Genomic DNA, 17,601 nt, shown 5'->3' with positions numbered 1-17,601 from the left:
ACCCCCCCCCCCCCCCACCCCCCCCCCCCCCCACCCCCCCCCCCCCCCACCCCCCCCCCCCCCCACCCCCCCCCCCCCCCACCCCCCCCCCCCCCCACCCCCCCCCCCCCCCACCCCCCCCCCCCCCCACCCCCCCCCCCCCCCACCCCCCCCCCCCCCCACCCCCCCCCCCCCCCACCCCCCCCCCCCCCCACCCCCCCCCCCCCCCACCCCCCCCCCCCCCCACCCCCCCCCCCCCCCACCCCCCCCCCCCCCCACCCCCCCCCCCCCCCACCCCCCCCCCCCCCCACCCCCCCCCCCCCCCACCCCCCCCCCCCCCCACCCCCCCCCCCCCCCACCCCCCCCCCCCCCCACCCCCCCCCCCCCCCACCCCCCCCCCCCCCCACCCCCCCCCCCCCCCACCCCCCCCCCCCCCCACCCCCCCCCCCCCCCACCCCCCCCCCCCCCCACCCCCCCCCCCCCCCACCCCCCCCCCCCCCCACCCCCCCCCCCCCCCACCCCCCCCCCCCCCCACCCCCCCCCCCCCCCACCCCCCCCCCCCCCCACCCCCCCCCCCCCCCACCCCCCCCCCCCCCCACCCCCCCCCCCCCCCACCCCCCCCCCCCCCCACCCCCCCCCCCCCCCACCCCCCCCCCCCCCCACCCCCCCCCCCCCCCACCCCCCCCCCCCCCCACCCCCCCCCCCCCCCACCCCCCCCCCCCCCCACCCCCCCCCCCCCCCACCCCCCCCCCCCCCCACCCCCCCCCCCCCCCACCCCCCCCCCCCCCCACCCCCCCCCCCCCCCACCCCCCCCCCCCCCCACCCCCCCCCCCCCCCACCCCCCCCCCCCCCCACCCCCCCCCCCCCCCACCCCCCCCCCCCCCCACCCCCCCCCCCCCCCACCCCCCCCCCCCCCCACCCCCCCCCCCCCCCACCCCCCCCCCCCCCCACCCCCCCCCCCCCCCACCCCCCCCCCCCCCCACCCCCCCCCCCCCCCACCCCCCCCCCCCCCCACCCCCCCCCCCCCCCACCCCCCCCCCCCCCCACCCCCCCCCCCCCCCACCCCCCCCCCCCCCCACCCCCCCCCCCCCCCACCCCCCCCCCCCCCCACCCCCCCCCCCCCCCACCCCCCCCCCCCCCCACCCCCCCCCCCCCCCACCCCCCCCCCCCCCCACCCCCCCCCCCCCCCACCCCCCCCCCCCCCCACCCCCCCCCCCCCCCACCCCCCCCCCCCCCCACCCCCCCCCCCCCCCACCCCCCCCCCCCCCCACCCCCCCCCCCCCCCACCCCCCCCCCCCCCCACCCCCCCCCCCCCCCACCCCCCCCCCCCCCCACCCCCCCCCCCCCCCACCCCCCCCCCCCCCCACCCCCCCCCCCCCCCACCCCCCCCCCCCCCCACCCCCCCCCCCCCCCACCCCCCCCCCCCCCCACCCCCCCCCCCCCCCACCCCCCCCCCCCCCCACCCCCCCCCCCCCCCACCCCCCCCCCCCCCCACCCCCCCCCCCCCCCACCCCCCCCCCCCCCCACCCCCCCCCCCCCCCACCCCCCCCCCCCCCCACCCCCCCCCCCCCCCACCCCCCCCCCCCCCCACCCCCCCCCCCCCCCACCCCCCCCCCCCCCCACCCCCCCCCCCCCCCACCCCCCCCCCCCCCCACCCCCCCCCCCCCCCACCCCCCCCCCCCCCCACCCCCCCCCCCCCCCACCCCCCCCCCCCCCCACCCCCCCCCCCCCCCACCCCCCCCCCCCCCCACCCCCCCCCCCCCCCACCCCCCCCCCCCCCCACCCCCCCCCCCCCCCACCCCCCCCCCCCCCCACCCCCCCCCCCCCCCACCCCCCCCCCCCCCCACCCCCCCCCCCCCCCACCCCCCCCCCCCCCCACCCCCCCCCCCCCCCACCCCCCCCCCCCCCCACCCCCCCCCCCCCCCACCCCCCCCCCCCCCCACCCCCCCCCCCCCCCACCCCCCCCCCCCCCCACCCCCCCCCCCCCCCACCCCCCCCCCCCCCCACCCCCCCCCCCCCCCACCCCCCCCCCCCCCCACCCCCCCCCCCCCCCACCCCCCCCCCCCCCCACCCCCCCCCCCCCCCACCCCCCCCCCCCCCCACCCCCCCCCCCCCCCACCCCCCCCCCCCCCCACCCCCCCCCCCCCCCACCCCCCCCCCCCCCCACCCCCCCCCCCCCCCACCCCCCCCCCCCCCCACCCCCCCCCCCCCCCACCCCCCCCCCCCCCCACCCCCCCCCCCCCCCACCCCCCCCCCCCCCCACCCCCCCCCCCCCCCACCCCCCCCCCCCCCCACCCCCCCCCCCCCCCACCCCCCCCCCCCCCCACCCCCCCCCCCCCCCACCCCCCCCCCCCCCCACCCCCCCCCCCCCCCACCCCCCCCCCCCCCCACCCCCCCCCCCCCCCACCCCCCCCCCCCCCCACCCCCCCCCCCCCCCACCCCCCCCCCCCCCCACCCCCCCCCCCCCCCACCCCCCCCCCCCCCCACCCCCCCCCCCCCCCACCCCCCCCCCCCCCCACCCCCCCCCCCCCCCACCCCCCCCCCCCCCCACCCCCCCCCCCCCCCACCCCCCCCCCCCCCCACCCCCCCCCCCCCCCACCCCCCCCCCCCCCCACCCCCCCCCCCCCCCACCCCCCCCCCCCCCCACCCCCCCCCCCCCCCACCCCCCCCCCCCCCCACCCCCCCCCCCCCCCACCCCCCCCCCCCCCCACCACTGTCAGTTCCAGTTTCAACTCCTTTCTCAGCCGCTCCATCTGCATCATGAGAACCTTAAGAGTAGGGTCTCCTGTAGGACTGCTAATGGGAAGGGCTGAGACAACATATTGCACACTGGATGTAAAATGTACATGACCAAAGCTCACGAGATAATTTAGATAAGGAAAAGCCACTTTCGATGGAACCACAAATCCACTTCCTGTCTGCACTTTCCTCTAGCCTAAGCAGTTTTGGGCAGCACATATGATACCGTGTTTTGGTATTAACTCTTCGTATCAGAAGATGAAGAAGAGTTTGGATTTATATCCCCCCTTTCTCTCCTGTAGGAGACTCAAAGGGGCTTACAATCTCCTCGCCCTTCCCCACTCACAACAAACACCCTGTGAGGTGGGTGGGGCTAAGAGAGCTCCGAAAAGCTGTGACTAGCCCAAGGTCACCCAGCTGGCGTATGTGGGAGTGCACAAGCTAATCTGAATTCCCCAGATAAGCCTCCACAGCTCAAGTGGCAGAGCGGGGAATTAAACCCGGTTCCTCCAGATTAGAATGCACCTGCTCTTAACCATGTCAGAAAGGCTCAGCTGGAAGAAAGCGACTAGTTCCACTACACTTCAGGGCAGAGTCAGGATGTGAACCTGGGTCGTTTTAGGCTACTTCTACACCACACTGATCAGGGATAGAGAAATGATAGAAGAGGGGCATTTATCCTTTCCTCACTCAGCAAAATTTCCCCAGTTTCCCCTTCTTGATGGGTTTTCAATGTGTTTCTGGGAGGGGGGATGAATTTAAAGCCTCGGGGGGGAGGGGAGGGGGAGAAAAATTAATTTCAGGAGACAATTTGGAGTGGGGCAATAGCAGGCAGAGAAAATATTAAGCGCTCCCATCACTTCTCTTCTTCGCCAAATGTAATTTCCCAGGGCATGTATGTATAATGCATAGCTAGGTCTTGGCTAATGTATATCAAGCACTTTGACACTTAGCATAAGTTAAATGAATGCTATGATTATGGCTAATTACAATGCAATTATGCCGCGGCCTTCCTGCATGTGTGTGTGTTTTTCCCTCCTAGTATCAGGAATGTCAGAAGGAGCACTTTGAAAAAATACACAATACTTAGCATATTATCAAGGAAACGTGTGTCAGCAGGATGGGCTCGTCTCCCTCCAGAAACAGACACGAAGGAGTGGCAAGGTTTTTGCAATCTGGTAGCATTCCACCTTTAATAAAGGGTGAATCTGCCTTTATCAGTGGAGACATGAAATGTTCCACCATCATTAAAGGGTGTCTTAAATTCTTGTTTGTCCCTAGAATGCTAGTGCAGCTCAGGCGACATCCTGGGGTGGGGGAGGATGTCACAGATTATTCGTCATTAAAGGGAAAATCGTACACTTTGCCACCAAGCTTTACACGGCCGTCTACGGTTGCAACTCACAATTAATTTTGGCCTGCCAGGTGTAAACTTGCATGCATGAAAACAGCAGCAATGGAATGTTTGAACTGGGAGGAAGCAGGGAGAGGGGTAAAGAGTAATACCTGTCCCTCCTCCTCCCAGAAAAGGACAAAATGTCATCTGTGCCCTCCCATACACCATCTGCCTTTGGTGCTTTCGTCCCTTCCAAAACAAGGTGTTCAGTTCAGCAGAAATGCACTGCTGATGTCAGGGTGTTGCAGGCTTGGAAAAAAATGTCCTGTTCTTGACATCAAGTCATATCTGACTTATGGCGACCCTATAGGGTTTCAAGGCAAGAGGCTTTTGAAGGTGGTTTGCCATTGCCTGCCTCAGCATCACACTCCTGGTATTCCTTGGAAGTCTCCCAGCCAAATACTAGTCAGGGTCCGGGCTGAGAGTGTGTGACTAGCCCAAGATCATCCGACAAGCTTCTATGGCATTAGGATTCGAACCTGGGTTCTACAGCTCCGAATCTGACATCTTAACCCTGATACGATGCTGTCTCTCCCCCTCTCCAATTAATAGAGGCTGTGTGGAAATGGGCAGCTGAAGCTTTTTGTGGCATGATGGTAAACAACGTCACTTGGCAAATGTATTTGTTGTATATGTGTTATGTGCTGTCAAGGCATTTTCAACTTATGGTGACCCTATGAATCAATGACCTCCCAAACATCCTATCATTAAAGGCTTTGATCATGATCTTGAGTCTTCCTCTTTTCCTACTGTCTTTAAGGGACAAGATATTCTCCTTCAGAATCAACCAAAATGGTAAAAGGTCTGAAATCCATGCCCTACAAAGAGAGGCTTAGGGAGCTGGGGATGTTTAGTCTGGAGAAGCGAAGATTAAGGAAGGACATGATAGCTATGTTTAAATATTTGAAGGGATGCCATGTCGAAAAGGGGGAAAGCTTGTTTTCTGCTGCCTCAGAGACTAGGACACGGAGTAATGGATTTAAGGTGCAGGAAAAGAGATTCCACCAAAACATTAGGAAGAATTTTCTGACCGTCAGGGCTGTTCGACAGTGGAATTCACTGACTCGGAGAGTGGTGGAGTCTCCTTCTTTGGAGGTTTTTAAACAGAGGCTGGATGAACATATGTCAGGAGTGCTTTGATTGTGTGTTCCTGCATGGCAGGAGGTTGGACTTGATGGCCCTTGTGGTCTCTTCCAACTTTATGATTCTATAAGATCTGTAGCAAACCCTCCAAGGTGTATGTATCCTAGTCTCTTTTTCCTAGACTGGGAAAAGGGGAAGAAGGCCACTATCTTACCTGTAGCTTTGGCCTGGGGTTGCTTAGTCAAACTGCAATGGAACGTGTCATTCCCAGGTGGTTAATTAAGAATCATTTCCACTCAGTCCCATACAACACCCAGAGTGTCTCTTGTTCATATTCTGATGCAAGTTCTCCTGGGTAATCTGGGGGACTCTGCCATCGCACCACAGGGCGCAAGGTCTAGTTACTAACTGACCTGGGAGACTAGGCGCTGGTTCTCGCTCAGCCAGGTCTCGCGCATGGCTGCTTTCCGGTCAAATCGTGCTGCCAGCTGCTCCAACTTCTCCTGCCGAATCAGTTCGTTGCGCAAGGCCAGCTCTCGCTCATGCTCGGCTTTCTCCAGACGCTCCCAGGCCTGTGGATAGGAGGGAATCAACCATTTTCTGAAGAAAATCCAGCGCTTGAGGTTCTAAAAGGAGAGGTTCTCAGGGATGTTCAAGCTTGCTTGGAAGCTATATGCTGACATATGCATGATAGCTTTTAATAGTGAAAGGTTTGTGGTGGAAAACACTCTGTATATGTATATGATCAAAAGCACAGGCTGCCTATTATTATACAGCTCATTCTTGGCTTTTGGAAATGAATATTTGGGCTGACGTTGGGTTGAACTAAATTATTCCAGGAAACTGCCCAAATCGATCGTTAATTACTGTTAGCAGACAGATTGTACTTGTAACCTACAAATATTGATTGGTCTTAGATACAATACTTAAGCACCAATTTAAGGTGTTTTTTTAATCTAGGAAGTTTCTATCCTGCTTTAGCTTGCAATTAAAATCAAAGTGGCTATATTAAAAAACACCTGTGCAAGATCCCCTGCAACCCGTTAATTTGATGTTCCCGAGGGTCACACCAGGCAATTCCTTGCTTTGCTTGTACAAAAGCTCCCTTTGCTCTGCAGAGGACACGCTTCCATGCTCCACAGTCACAAACACAGGTAACAAAGTAGAAGTGGTGTTTCTGCCAGGGGGACATGGGGTGGGGGGTCAATTGACCCCGGGAGCCACCCATTAGATCACGTGGGGGGCACCTGAGGGGGCCGTGGCAGGCTCCCGGCCCACTGGGAGCCTGCCATGGGCCTGCCAGGTGCCCCTCAGCCTGGCCCCACCAGGTCTGACCCCTCCATACTGCCTGGGACCTCCTCTGCCAGCCTGCCCTCCTCTGCCAGCTAAGGTAAGCGGGGCCTTGAAGCCCGAGAAATGTAGAGTGTTGCCCGGATAGCCCATTTCCCCAGTGCAGCCTCTGCAAAGTAAAGTAAAGTAAAGTAAAGTAAAGTTTCCCCTTCAGTCGTGTTCGACCCTGGGGTACCACTGCAAGCAGTGATTTTATCAAGGATGTAGGTAAGGGGGGTTCTCGGGTTCAACCCCCCCGCCATTGCATGTCCGAAGCTCCGCCCCCCCATTTGTGGTTTTTTTGTATTTTAAAGTGTTTTTTCAGTTTTTGGCCTGCAGGGGGTGCATTTTTAAGGCTAGCAGCACCAAAATTATCGTCAGGTGACACTCCTGGTGATACCAGCCAAGCTTGGTGAAGTTTGGTTCAGGGGGTCCAAAGTTATGGACCTCCAAAGGGGGTGCCCCCATCCCCCATTGTTTCCAATGGGAGCTAATAGTAGAATCTCCTGCTGACACCACCCAGGTTTGGTGAAGGTTGGCTCAGGGGGTCCAAAGTTATGGACTCCCAAAAGGGGTGCCCCATCCCCCATTGTTTCCAGTAGGAGCTAATAGAAGATGGGGGTTACACCTTTGAAGGTCCATAACTTTGAACCCCCTGGACCAAACTTCACCACACCTGGGTGGTATCATCAGGAAAGTCTCCTAAAGATACCCTGAAAGTTTGGTGCTGCTAGCTTAACAATTGCACCCCTGACAGCAGGAAAATTGACCCCTCAGATTTCCCCAGATTCTCCTTTTGAATGCAACCCCTTCGGCATGGATTTAAAGGAAGAATCTGAGGTCCCCAGATTAAACCTTGAAAGTGATGCTGTTTCAAGGTGGGGGATAATCCACCCCAAAACAGCATCACTTTCAATGTTGTTTTAACTGGGGACCCCAGATTCTTCCTTTAAGATGGATTTAAAAGGAGAATCTGGGGTCCCTAAGTTAAACACCATTGAAAGTGATGCTGTTTGGGGGTGGATTTCAGCATCACAGCAGTCACCCATGGAAGGGGGGGGCGCAAACCTCAGATTTTGCACCAGGCTCCATTTTCCCTGGCTACCCCTCTGCCTGGAGGGGAGGGGCAAGGGACTGCCAGCTACCAGCTGGGAGCCCAGCCAGTGGGGGAGGGGGGCGGGGCAGGGCAGGCAGGGCAGGGCAGGGGAGTCTGCCATCTCTGGCCTCGGAGAGCTGCTTTTATAAGCACAGAGGCAGGGGCGGGGCTTGGGGAGGTGTGGCCATGCCCCCAGGGGCGGGTGGGGGCATGGCCTTGCCCCCAACCTGCCCCCATAAAAAATCTATACCTACGTCACTGGATTTTATAGACAAGCCGTTGTTGTGGGGTACTTTGCCATTGCTTTCCCCGGCTATTCTTTGCCCCCTAGCTATGTGCCAGGTTCTCATTTACTGACCAAGGAATGGATGGATGGATGGCTGAGTTGACCATGAGCCAGCTGCCAGGGTATCTGACCCACAGGGGGCTCGAACTCCTGACTGTGTGAGTGGCAGTGCAAGCACTTAACCACTACGCCATGTGTCCACCCTTAGGCCAGAGGAAGTTCCTATTGCTTCAGGAGCCATCCCTCCAGCTTCAGTGGTTGTTCCATTGGAGAAACAGCCACTTATGATGGAGAAAGATGCCTTAAGGCTGGAGGAAGCAGGTCCGTCTTAACAGCATTATAGGCCCCCGAGATACGTACGCATACATGCACGTGTGGTTGCAGATACTAAATCAGAGGCGAATGCCAATGTCCACTTGTTATGATAAAAATTAACATTAATGGTGTTTATTATCTTTAGTAAAACACATGCTAAATATGCATTTTCCAATAGCAACTATGCATAGCTTAGGATAGTATGGTATTGACTGACAGCAAATCACAACATGCTTGTGGGGCCCCCGGGAAACTGCTCCCCATGCCCTTGCATTAAAATAGCCCTAGGAGGAAGACCCTGAACTTTGCTCAATGGAATGTTGGGACACATGCTGCTGTCTTACCTTGTTAATGTCAGAGATGAGCCTCCCCTCACGCGGCATGTAAACCTTCTGGTTGTTGGCTCTCATCTTACTCTGGATGGTGAAAAGCAAAACTTCCAGATTTCCCTTCTCGGTGAACCTGGGAGTTGGAAGGTGGCAAGGCAGGTATGAGGGAGAGGACAAAGGGCAGTCAGTCAAGGATTTCGAGACATGAGCCCAGTCACCGTTCCCCACCCACATCCAGGAATCCCTTACTTCTAAGAAGACAGACAGCAGACTGCCCGCAAACGACAGCCAGGAAGGGCAGACTTACTTGGGGGGCTTCTCAACTGTACGGTAGGTGTTAAAGGCCTGCAACTGATTCTGCACTCCGCTCAAGCAATTGGCCAGCTTCCTGTCATTCAGCGTCAGGATTGTCTGCTCAATCCACTGCAGCAGGTCGGAGGCCAGCGTCTCATACTTCTCTATCAGCTTGTCTGCCTCAATAGCGTAGTCTAGCACCTGCAGCAGAAGCCTGGGTCATTCAATGTTTAGGATCCCGGGGAAAGAATTGCTGGTTGAGATGTTTTTAGACACACACACAAACCCCTTACACCTGAGTACTTTTGAGCTGCCCAACTCTGGATGGCACAGCGGGGTTTTGGACAGCATCAGCAAGGACAAAAACACAGGAGAGAAGGCCCAAAGAAGTTGCTGTGATTGGAGATACCTTAAAATCTATTGATCAGGGAGAGTTGACGAAAAAAACAAGGGAAGGCAAAACAAGGCATGTAATAGAAGAGGAGTAGGAGTAGTTTGGATTTATACCCTGCCTTTCCTCCTGTAAGGAGACTCAAGGTGGCTTACAAACTCCTTTCCCTTCCTCTCCCTACAACAGACACCTTGTGAGGTTGGTGGGGCTGAGAGAGTCCTGAAGGAATATGACTGGCCCAAGGTCACCCAGCAGGAATGTAGGAGGGGCGAAACCAATCTAGTTCACCAGATAAGAGTCTGTGGCGAAGTGAGGAATCAAACCTGGTTCTCCAGATTGGAGTTCACAGCTCTTAACCTCTACAACACGATGCCACTGATCTAGGCCCTAAATATTCATTAAAGAAAAGCTTACAGAACCTACAACTGCACACTTTTAAACAACCAATTTTCCCAGTAAGATATATTATCTCTTCAACCTGCTTCCTCTCTTCACCATAACATGTCCAGGATTTTTTAAAATCTAGGCCGGATTTCTGCCTCTCTCATACAGCACTACTGTCTTCTTTAGGGATACCAGCCTCTAGTTGGAGCCTGAGGATCTCCCCAAATTACAGCTCATCTCCAGATTACAGAGGTCAATTTCCCTGGAGAAGGAGGATATTTTGGAGGGGGGGATTGTATGGCATTGTACCCCACTGTCTCTGTTCTCCTCAAGCCCCATCTCCAAATCTCCAGGAATTTCTCATGCTGGAACTGGCAAAAAAAACACCCCCCACACATATACCAGTGGCCAGGGGGGGACCCTAGTACTCTTCTCCCTCCCCCCCGCCCCCGCACATCCTTGGTTCTCCTGCAGCCCTTGTGATACCTTCCCAATCCGTTTTCCTTCTACGGCAAGGGCTTTCATCTTGGAGAAGTAGTGGTAGTATGTAGCCACGTAAGTAATGATGGACTTCTCATCAGGCTGGTCCACGTTCACATCTAGGAAGAAGCATCAGATTATGAGCATCAGAGGACAAAAGGAAGTATTTCTTCCCTCAACGAGTAACTGTTGTGGAATTCTGTGCCAGTGGATGTATCCACGGCCACACAGAGAGATGGCTTTAGAAGGGAGGAGGATTTTCATGGAGGTTAAGTCCATCAACTAATAATGGCCAAAGAGAACTTCCATGCCAAAGCCAGTCAACTTACAAATTGAAGTGCTAAGAGGTAATATCTTGGCATCTTGGCAGGGTCTTGGCATCTACCGCTTGGCATCTATGGCTTGTTCACTGGGCTTTGAGGGCAACTGGTTGGCTGCTGTGTGAATCTGGATTAATTGACTTCATTTATTACCTGCCTTCCTCACTGAGACTCAATGCAAATTACCAAATGTTAAAAATGTAATATATTCAATAATTAATATGATAATACTGGACTGTACCATTAGGCAATTAAAAATGCAATAAAATTAATCTCTGATCAGATGCTTAAGTTCTTAGGAAAGGCGAAAAGTCTGTAAGAGAAAGGGATGGAAAGTTACTCTTGCTTGGTTAGATGGGTATCTGATTTCAAGACAAGCTTTGCCACACTCTGTGTCAAACAATCCCCACAGGTTCATTGTTGTGATTGTCTTCTGTTCATTTGGAAAAGGACTTTGACTTATAATGTATGTCCCGTCCCGTCCCCTCCGCCTTTTCTACAAGGAAAGGGAGGCTGTTCTTTCTGATGTCATAGAATATAATGTAAGTCATGCATGGTATGTGGGAAAAAATACACACACACACATACACATTTACAGGCTTCGCCTTATTAGTTAGAATTAGTTAGCTTGAATTAGTAATGGCTCGTTGAATCTATTTATGACTTCCTATAACAACTCCCAATCAGGAATTTTTCATTCCCATTGTTCAAATGCACTCTTCATGTCCCTGAGAAGTTTCTATGGCAAGCTTCGAACAGCCCTGATCATGAACATCTTTTGCTCTGCCTGCATAAATCCTAGGAAAACAGAACACTAACAATGATGCATGGAGCAGCATTCACAGTTTCACTTAAAACTATTACCAGTACATTCGGAGGTAGAAATAGACATCATGAAATAGACAACTCAGATGGAAACTTTGTTTTTACCCAAACGCTCCATATAAACACTCCGCACCTTGTGACGTGCAAATCTGTCAGATCTACAGTCAGCCTTTCTTACATATTCCTGAGCAAGAGACTTAGACTTTGGATTCATTCTTAAAGCGGACAAAATAGAAATGTCATGTGTTCTCATTATCCAGAATAGCTTTAACATATGTCAGTGTGATTTGTGTTTCTTTAATGTTCATAAGTTCTTCTTCTCTCTCATTTAGTTGGGATTATTTTTAAATAAGAGTTTTTAACTACAAGACTGAGTGATTGCTGGCTGGGGAAGCAAGGACTACACACTGGACCTGGAATAAGTAAAACAAACTTCTAATTTTCCATTTAACTAAGAAGCCAGAGCCCTGCAGCTGTGAAAGCTCGAGGGGAAGTTCAAAATACTATAATCTAGTGATTTGTATATTGCTAAACCAGATGCAATGTCTTCTCCCCTGCCCTTTTACAAGGTTGGATTGAGAAGCTCCTCCTATCGGACAGAATATGCCCACATTGTCCTACTGCAGGAAACATTGGAGCATATTGTATGCTGCTGTCCAAAATATAATTCACAGAGGGAAGCTCTATTATCATCAATCATGGGTAAAGCATCTCTCAAAGTTTGCATGGTAAAACTATTTAATAGTAATGATCCTCTGATTTTTAGGGGAAACAGCTCACTACTTGTTGCAGGACATGTTGCTAAGAGGGAATTAACAGCATACATTATACCTTTTCTTGTTGTAATTTTATGTAGCACAAATATGCCTAATAAAGGGCTTTGTATTGTATTGTATTGTTATTGTATATTGCTAAAATTCAACCAAAGGGACACCTTACGTTGCCATGCAGATGTTATTTTGATAAGACCCCTGTCACAAGCAGTCTGTTAGACTCACACAGTTGAACCCACCTTCAGGATCCAAGAGCTTGGTCAGACCCAGCTCCTTTTCGGCAATGTTGAAGGCATTCTGGAGGTTATAGTGAGCGTTGCATTTCTTCAAGGTGTCAATGTCTATTAGGTCTGGCCTAAAGAGGGCAGTAAGTAGAAAAAAAAAGAGAAGGATGTAAGAATTACCCTCCTTAATCAAATTAAAGAGGCATCTAGCCTGGTAGTCTGCCCCTGAAAGCGGCCAACCAGAGCAGCCTGGAAGCTCACAAGCAGAGCATCCCCCTCTTGTTTGTTCTGAAGGTCTGTTAATGTGCAATCCTAGCCTGCCTCTGAACATGGAGGCTCTATTTGCAGATATCATGGAATCAGTCTAAACCTTTTCACAAGGTACTAAAATCAGGGCCATATCTGCCAGAGGGACAAGGGGTTCAATTGACCCCAGGCACCACCCATTAGGTCACATGGGGGGCGCAAAATCACGCCCCCCACATGACCTGAAGGAGCAGCTGAACTGGGTACCTGCCAACCCAGAGGAGGTAAATGGGGCACGGGGTGGGGCACAGAGGGCGGGGGAACAGGTGTTGCCCCCAGGCGCCATTTTATCTCGGTACACCTCTGACTAAAACTCATCACATCTTTCTGCAGAAACAAATTCCGCAGGTCAGTTGTGCACTACTGCGTGAAATGTACTCTTTGGCCTGTCTTGTCTTTTGTCGCCACTATTTTACTTGATGACCTATCGTGTTTTCATTCCCTCACCTCAAAAGAAAAAAAAAGTGTCAAAAGAGTGCTAGGTGCTGATCCACCCCCCAGAAAAGCTTACATGAGAAAGACAAGGGAGGGATATGCATGTGTTTCAGAGACAAAATAGAGGAAAAGCTTGCATAAAGACAGTGGGAGGAGTAAACTAAAATGGCAGCAAGTGGCTAGAAGCGTTAGAAAAAGGCATCTGCCCCAGCCTCTCTTGCTGTTCATACTGGGCAGGAAAGGGTTAAAGAACCCTTTGCAAGCCCTGTAGCCTTTACTCAGATACAAATTCAGCCCCTGTTTAGAAATCAGTCAACCAGATCCAACTTTCTCACTGCTAAGAGGGTTTTCAACTGGGTGTTTCCTTCATCTGAAGTCTGCTCCCCTCAACAAGTTGTAACTTCCTTTTTACTGACTCCCCTCCTGGACTAACCTGTGTTTGTGGACGATCGCATTGAAAGCCAGTCCGTCCCTCCAACTGGTGGTGAAGTTGTGGACATTCACATTTGGATATCTGTAACACAGAACCAGACAAGATGCCCTTTGCTTATTTGTTTTACACATTCCAGATTTTTAAGCTGCCATGTCACAAAGGCTCATCTCAGGTAACAGCAATTAAAAATAAAATTAACCCCGTCAAGTTCAATATTAACCCACATTTTATACATTGAGATGTTAACCCACAAAAAGGCATAGTCGCAATCTCTTTTAAAGAGACAGCCTACACACCAAAGTTCTACAGAGCTCCCTGAAAATGCCTGAGCCAGAGGTGTCCAACTCTAGCCCTCCAGATGTTCATGGACTACAATTCCCATCAGCCATTGGCCATACTGGCAGGGACTGATGGGAATCATAGTCCATGAACATCTGTGGCGCCAGAGTTGGACACCCCTGGCCTAAGCTTTTGAGCACATGTGGAGAACCACTCCTAGTTTCCTTTTCTTTCTTTTCAGTTTCTAGCAGTGTGAAGAGCAGGATAAAAAGAACTTGAGTGGGGATTGGGCTCCAAGGCCATCACACCCTGCCCGTTAAACCACAAGGTCACATTCCTCCCAGGGTTCCCTTACCCAGCTGTTTTCATCTGACACCAAAGCAGCAAGGCATCCTTGGCCGATTTCTTCTCTTTGTTATCCTCTGTCTCCACGCTGATGTCCTGGATCTATGGGGGAGGAGAGTACAGCTGAATATAGGGAGGACGGCAGGTCCTCCAAAACAGATCGCTAGAATCCCACAAGCAGCCCAGATTTTCTTGGCACGAGGTTAAATAACATTTTATTGTAATTTGTACATTTTTAATTTCTGGAATTGTTAGCCACGAGCCACAAGGTGGGTGTAAAGATTCTAAAAAACAAACGAATAAAGTCTCTGCTGATAAGAGCTGAATATTAAGACCTGCACAACTCATGCTCATTTGCATCAACTCTCCTGCTTTGCATAATTTGGCCTTCTTAGTAAGGGACAGGCAACAGCATGATGGTGATAATTCCAGATAAGCAGCCGTAGTAGTCTGCAGCAGTACCATAAAACAGGAGTCCAGCGGCGCTTAAAAGAAAGCAAAATTTATTCTGGCATAAACTTCCATGAACCAAAGTTCACTTCATCAGACGCATAAAAACTCCAATACATCTGATAAACTGAGCTCAGACTCATGAAGGTTTACGCGGGAATAAATTTTGTTAGCTTTTAAGATGCCACCGATGCTTTATTTTGCTGCCTCAAAAGCATCTAATGAAATAAATCCAGATTCACAAAGCTTATGCTGGAATAAATTTTTTGTGACGTATTTAAGGATCACTGGCTTCCTGTTTCGTTTTAACATCGCGGGACAGGAATCTTATTTATCCATTTTCAGGCACACTTTTACAGGAGCAGCGTCCGGGAACTTGCTCTTTTTCTTTTAAAAACGAAAACCGACTCTGAATTCTACATGTGCTCTCACAGTCTGTGCTGCTTCTCTGCATGCACGTAGACCGGAGCGTGGGCTACAGGCCATCTGGATTTGTTTGCAAAAGACAAGAAGGGGAGGAGGGGAGAGAAGCAGGGCATGATCGTACCTGGAAGCGGAGAATGATGGTCCAGATGAGGCCCAGCGTCAGGCGGTGGTTACCGTCAACGATGTCATGGGAACCCATGTTCTCCAAGTGAACACGCTGCTCCTTTAAAAACTGCAGGGCCTTATCTACATTCTCCAGGCAGTGGATGCGCATCCGGCCTTTGGTTGGTTTGGGCTAGTGAAAGAGAAGAGTTAGGGCTTAATTTGACCAAGGTTCAGTCTCGGGATGTTCGCCTGCACTGGGTGAAATACTTTTACTTTATTCCAGATTTCTATCCCATCAACCCTGGCAGGCCGGGCTCAGGGTGACTAACAACAACAACATCATACAATTCTACTCCACAGCATGTGCAGAATGCATTTCCCAGGATACCTGGTATGTAAAATCATTCAGTCAAAGTGGGAACCCTAGCACTCAACTTCTATAGAAATTCATCACATCAGATTTCAGAGGTTTAGAAGGGTTGGCCAGGGGCAGATCTTTGGGGGGTGGGGCATGAGGGGTCAGGGGCCCCAGGCACCACATCAGTGGCTCACGTGGGGGTGCATTTCCCACTTTCTGCCACTTCTCTCTGCCCCTCTGCTGGCTCACCTTTGCAAAAGGTGCTGCAAACCCCGCAGGACCTGATAAAGCCGGCCTGCAGTTTTCACAAAGTGCTGTTGTCAGGCCAGAGCAAAGCAGCCAAACTTGGAATGACCCACTCAGCTCTGCCACTTTGTCACAGCCATGCGCGCTCTCTCTCTCTCTCCTTTTCTGTCTCTCTCTCCTTTTCTCTCTCTCTCTCCTGCCCTCTTTTTCTGTTTGTTTCTCTCTCTTTTTCTAAGGTAGGGCTGGGCAGTCACATAAACCCCCTTGCCAGCCAGATGCTCACACAGGGAGGGGGGGCAAGATCAGTTCTTGCCCCGAGCACCATTTTCTACAGATATGCCACTGGGGTTGGCTTTGGTTAGTACTTGGATGGGAGACCACCGAGAAGTCCAGGGCTGCTGCACAGAGGCAGGCAATGGCAAAACAACCTCTGTCAGGGGTGTCGAACTCATTTGTTATGAGCTGGGTATGACATTAATTTGACTTGGTCCGGCTGGGCCCTGGGGAGGAGTTGCTGCCTTGGCTGGCGAGCTCCCAGAAGAACTGGGGGATGGAGTGGCTGCCTTGGCTGGCGAGGCCCCAGCAGCCTCGCCAGCCCAGAACAGAACGGGGGGAGGTGGTCAACACTGGGGCAGGGGGTGGCTGCCTCAGCTGGTAAGTCAGAAGTAGGCTGTCCACCCCAGATCAGCACTGGCACTGTGCTAGTGGCTGTCTCAGCTGGTGAGTCTGCATTATGCTTGCCAGCCCAGACTGGTCCTGGGAGGATGACTACCTCGACCACAGGTAGTCATAGCAGCCTTGCCAGGCCAGATCAGTAACGAGGAGGTGGTTGGCACTGGGTGGGGGGACCGTGACTGCCTCAGCTGGTGAGTCCGCAGGCAGGTATGCAAACCCAGATTGACATGGGGGCAGGGGCTACTAACTTGGCCGGTGAGCCCTGGGGGAGATGTCAGCACTGGAGAGGGGACTGCCTCAGCTGGTGAGCCCACAGTATGCTCACCACCCAGATCAGCACTGAAGGGGTGGCTCACCAGGACGTATCAGGAGTGGGGATGAGTGGGTCCCTGGACTGGCCAACCCACAGTGGGCTCACCAGGCCAGATTGGGAGCAGGAGGTGGGTAGAGTGCCTGGTCTGGGATCACAGGCCTGATAAACCTTCTCAAGGGGCCAGATGCAGCCCCTGGCTGCATGTTCGACATCCCTGCCTCAAGGAATTGCCATAAGTCGGCTGTGATTTGATGGTGCTATCCATCAACCATGACTTTGGTAGCATCTTAATTTGGTCAGTGCTCTCATAGTGCCTCCCACTCCCAGGACAATCTTAACGGGTGCTGTTAAGACGATCCTTGCTCTTATTTGACATTTGGGGCATTTAGGCTGAAAGAAAAATCACTTGCTGTGGGTCACCCAATGAGTGGGTGTGGCAAAGTCTCCCAGGCAGGACTCACTGTATTCAGCTCAACACCTCCTCAGCCTGCACACGGCACTCTTGGGCAAGGGCTTCCAACACCTCCCATTTTACAGTCACACACAAGAGCCCTGTCTTGCAGGATGTACTTGGCATGCAGAGAATTAACATGCATGCCGGATCCATGCCAGCCAAGAAGCTGGTCGGACTTGTAACGGAACTCCCTTCCAACAGCACATTCGCAGACAGACTGCGGGAAGGGCTTGTCTGCATGTCACAGAGGCTAAAGAAAAAAACGTGGAGGGAGGGGCAGTCGAGGCACCGAGGGCTTTGCCCATGAGAAGAATTTCTACTCTACCTGCAAAGAACACAGCCCATGAATGGAAAGGTGGAGTTATCCCAGGAGGGGATCTAATGAGGCAACTGGAAAAAAAAAACCCAGCATAAACTTTGGAGCTGACAACCCTGAGGCCAGAATAGGGAGTCAGGAGCTGGGAAAAGGCGTGTGGGCTGGGACACTGGGGACCGTGCGAGGAAAATAAAATCACCTTTGCAACACCTCGGCT

General features: G+C 54.5%; 1 protein-coding gene across 1 annotated transcript in view; it reads right to left on the bottom strand.

The window, feature by feature from the left end:
- The window catches only part of SPTBN2 (spectrin beta, non-erythrocytic 2), a 115,024-nt gene that overhangs the window by 41,681 nt on the left and 55,742 nt on the right, over positions 1–17,601 (bottom strand). Inside the window, exons 5-12 of the mRNA XM_048504517.1 lie at positions 15,039–15,212; positions 14,052–14,143; positions 13,418–13,498; positions 12,259–12,374; positions 10,108–10,220; positions 8,860–9,047; positions 8,568–8,685; positions 5,611–5,769 (exon numbers count right to left, since the gene is read on the bottom strand). Coding sequence (XP_048360474.1) covers positions 5,611–5,769; positions 8,568–8,685; positions 8,860–9,047; positions 10,108–10,220; positions 12,259–12,374; positions 13,418–13,498; positions 14,052–14,143; positions 15,039–15,212 — 1,041 coding nt within the window. The remainder of the gene's footprint in view (positions 1–5,610; positions 5,770–8,567; positions 8,686–8,859; positions 9,048–10,107; positions 10,221–12,258; positions 12,375–13,417; positions 13,499–14,051; positions 14,144–15,038; positions 15,213–17,601) is intronic.

The sequence above is a fragment of the Sphaerodactylus townsendi genome, linkage group LG01 (assembly GCF_021028975.2).
Source record: "Sphaerodactylus townsendi isolate TG3544 linkage group LG01, MPM_Stown_v2.3, whole genome shotgun sequence".
In the NCBI taxonomy this organism is placed as follows: domain Eukaryota; kingdom Metazoa; phylum Chordata; class Lepidosauria; order Squamata; family Sphaerodactylidae; genus Sphaerodactylus; species Sphaerodactylus townsendi.
Note: the sequence above shows the minus strand (reverse complement) of the source record. Positions and strands in the feature narration are given on the sequence as shown.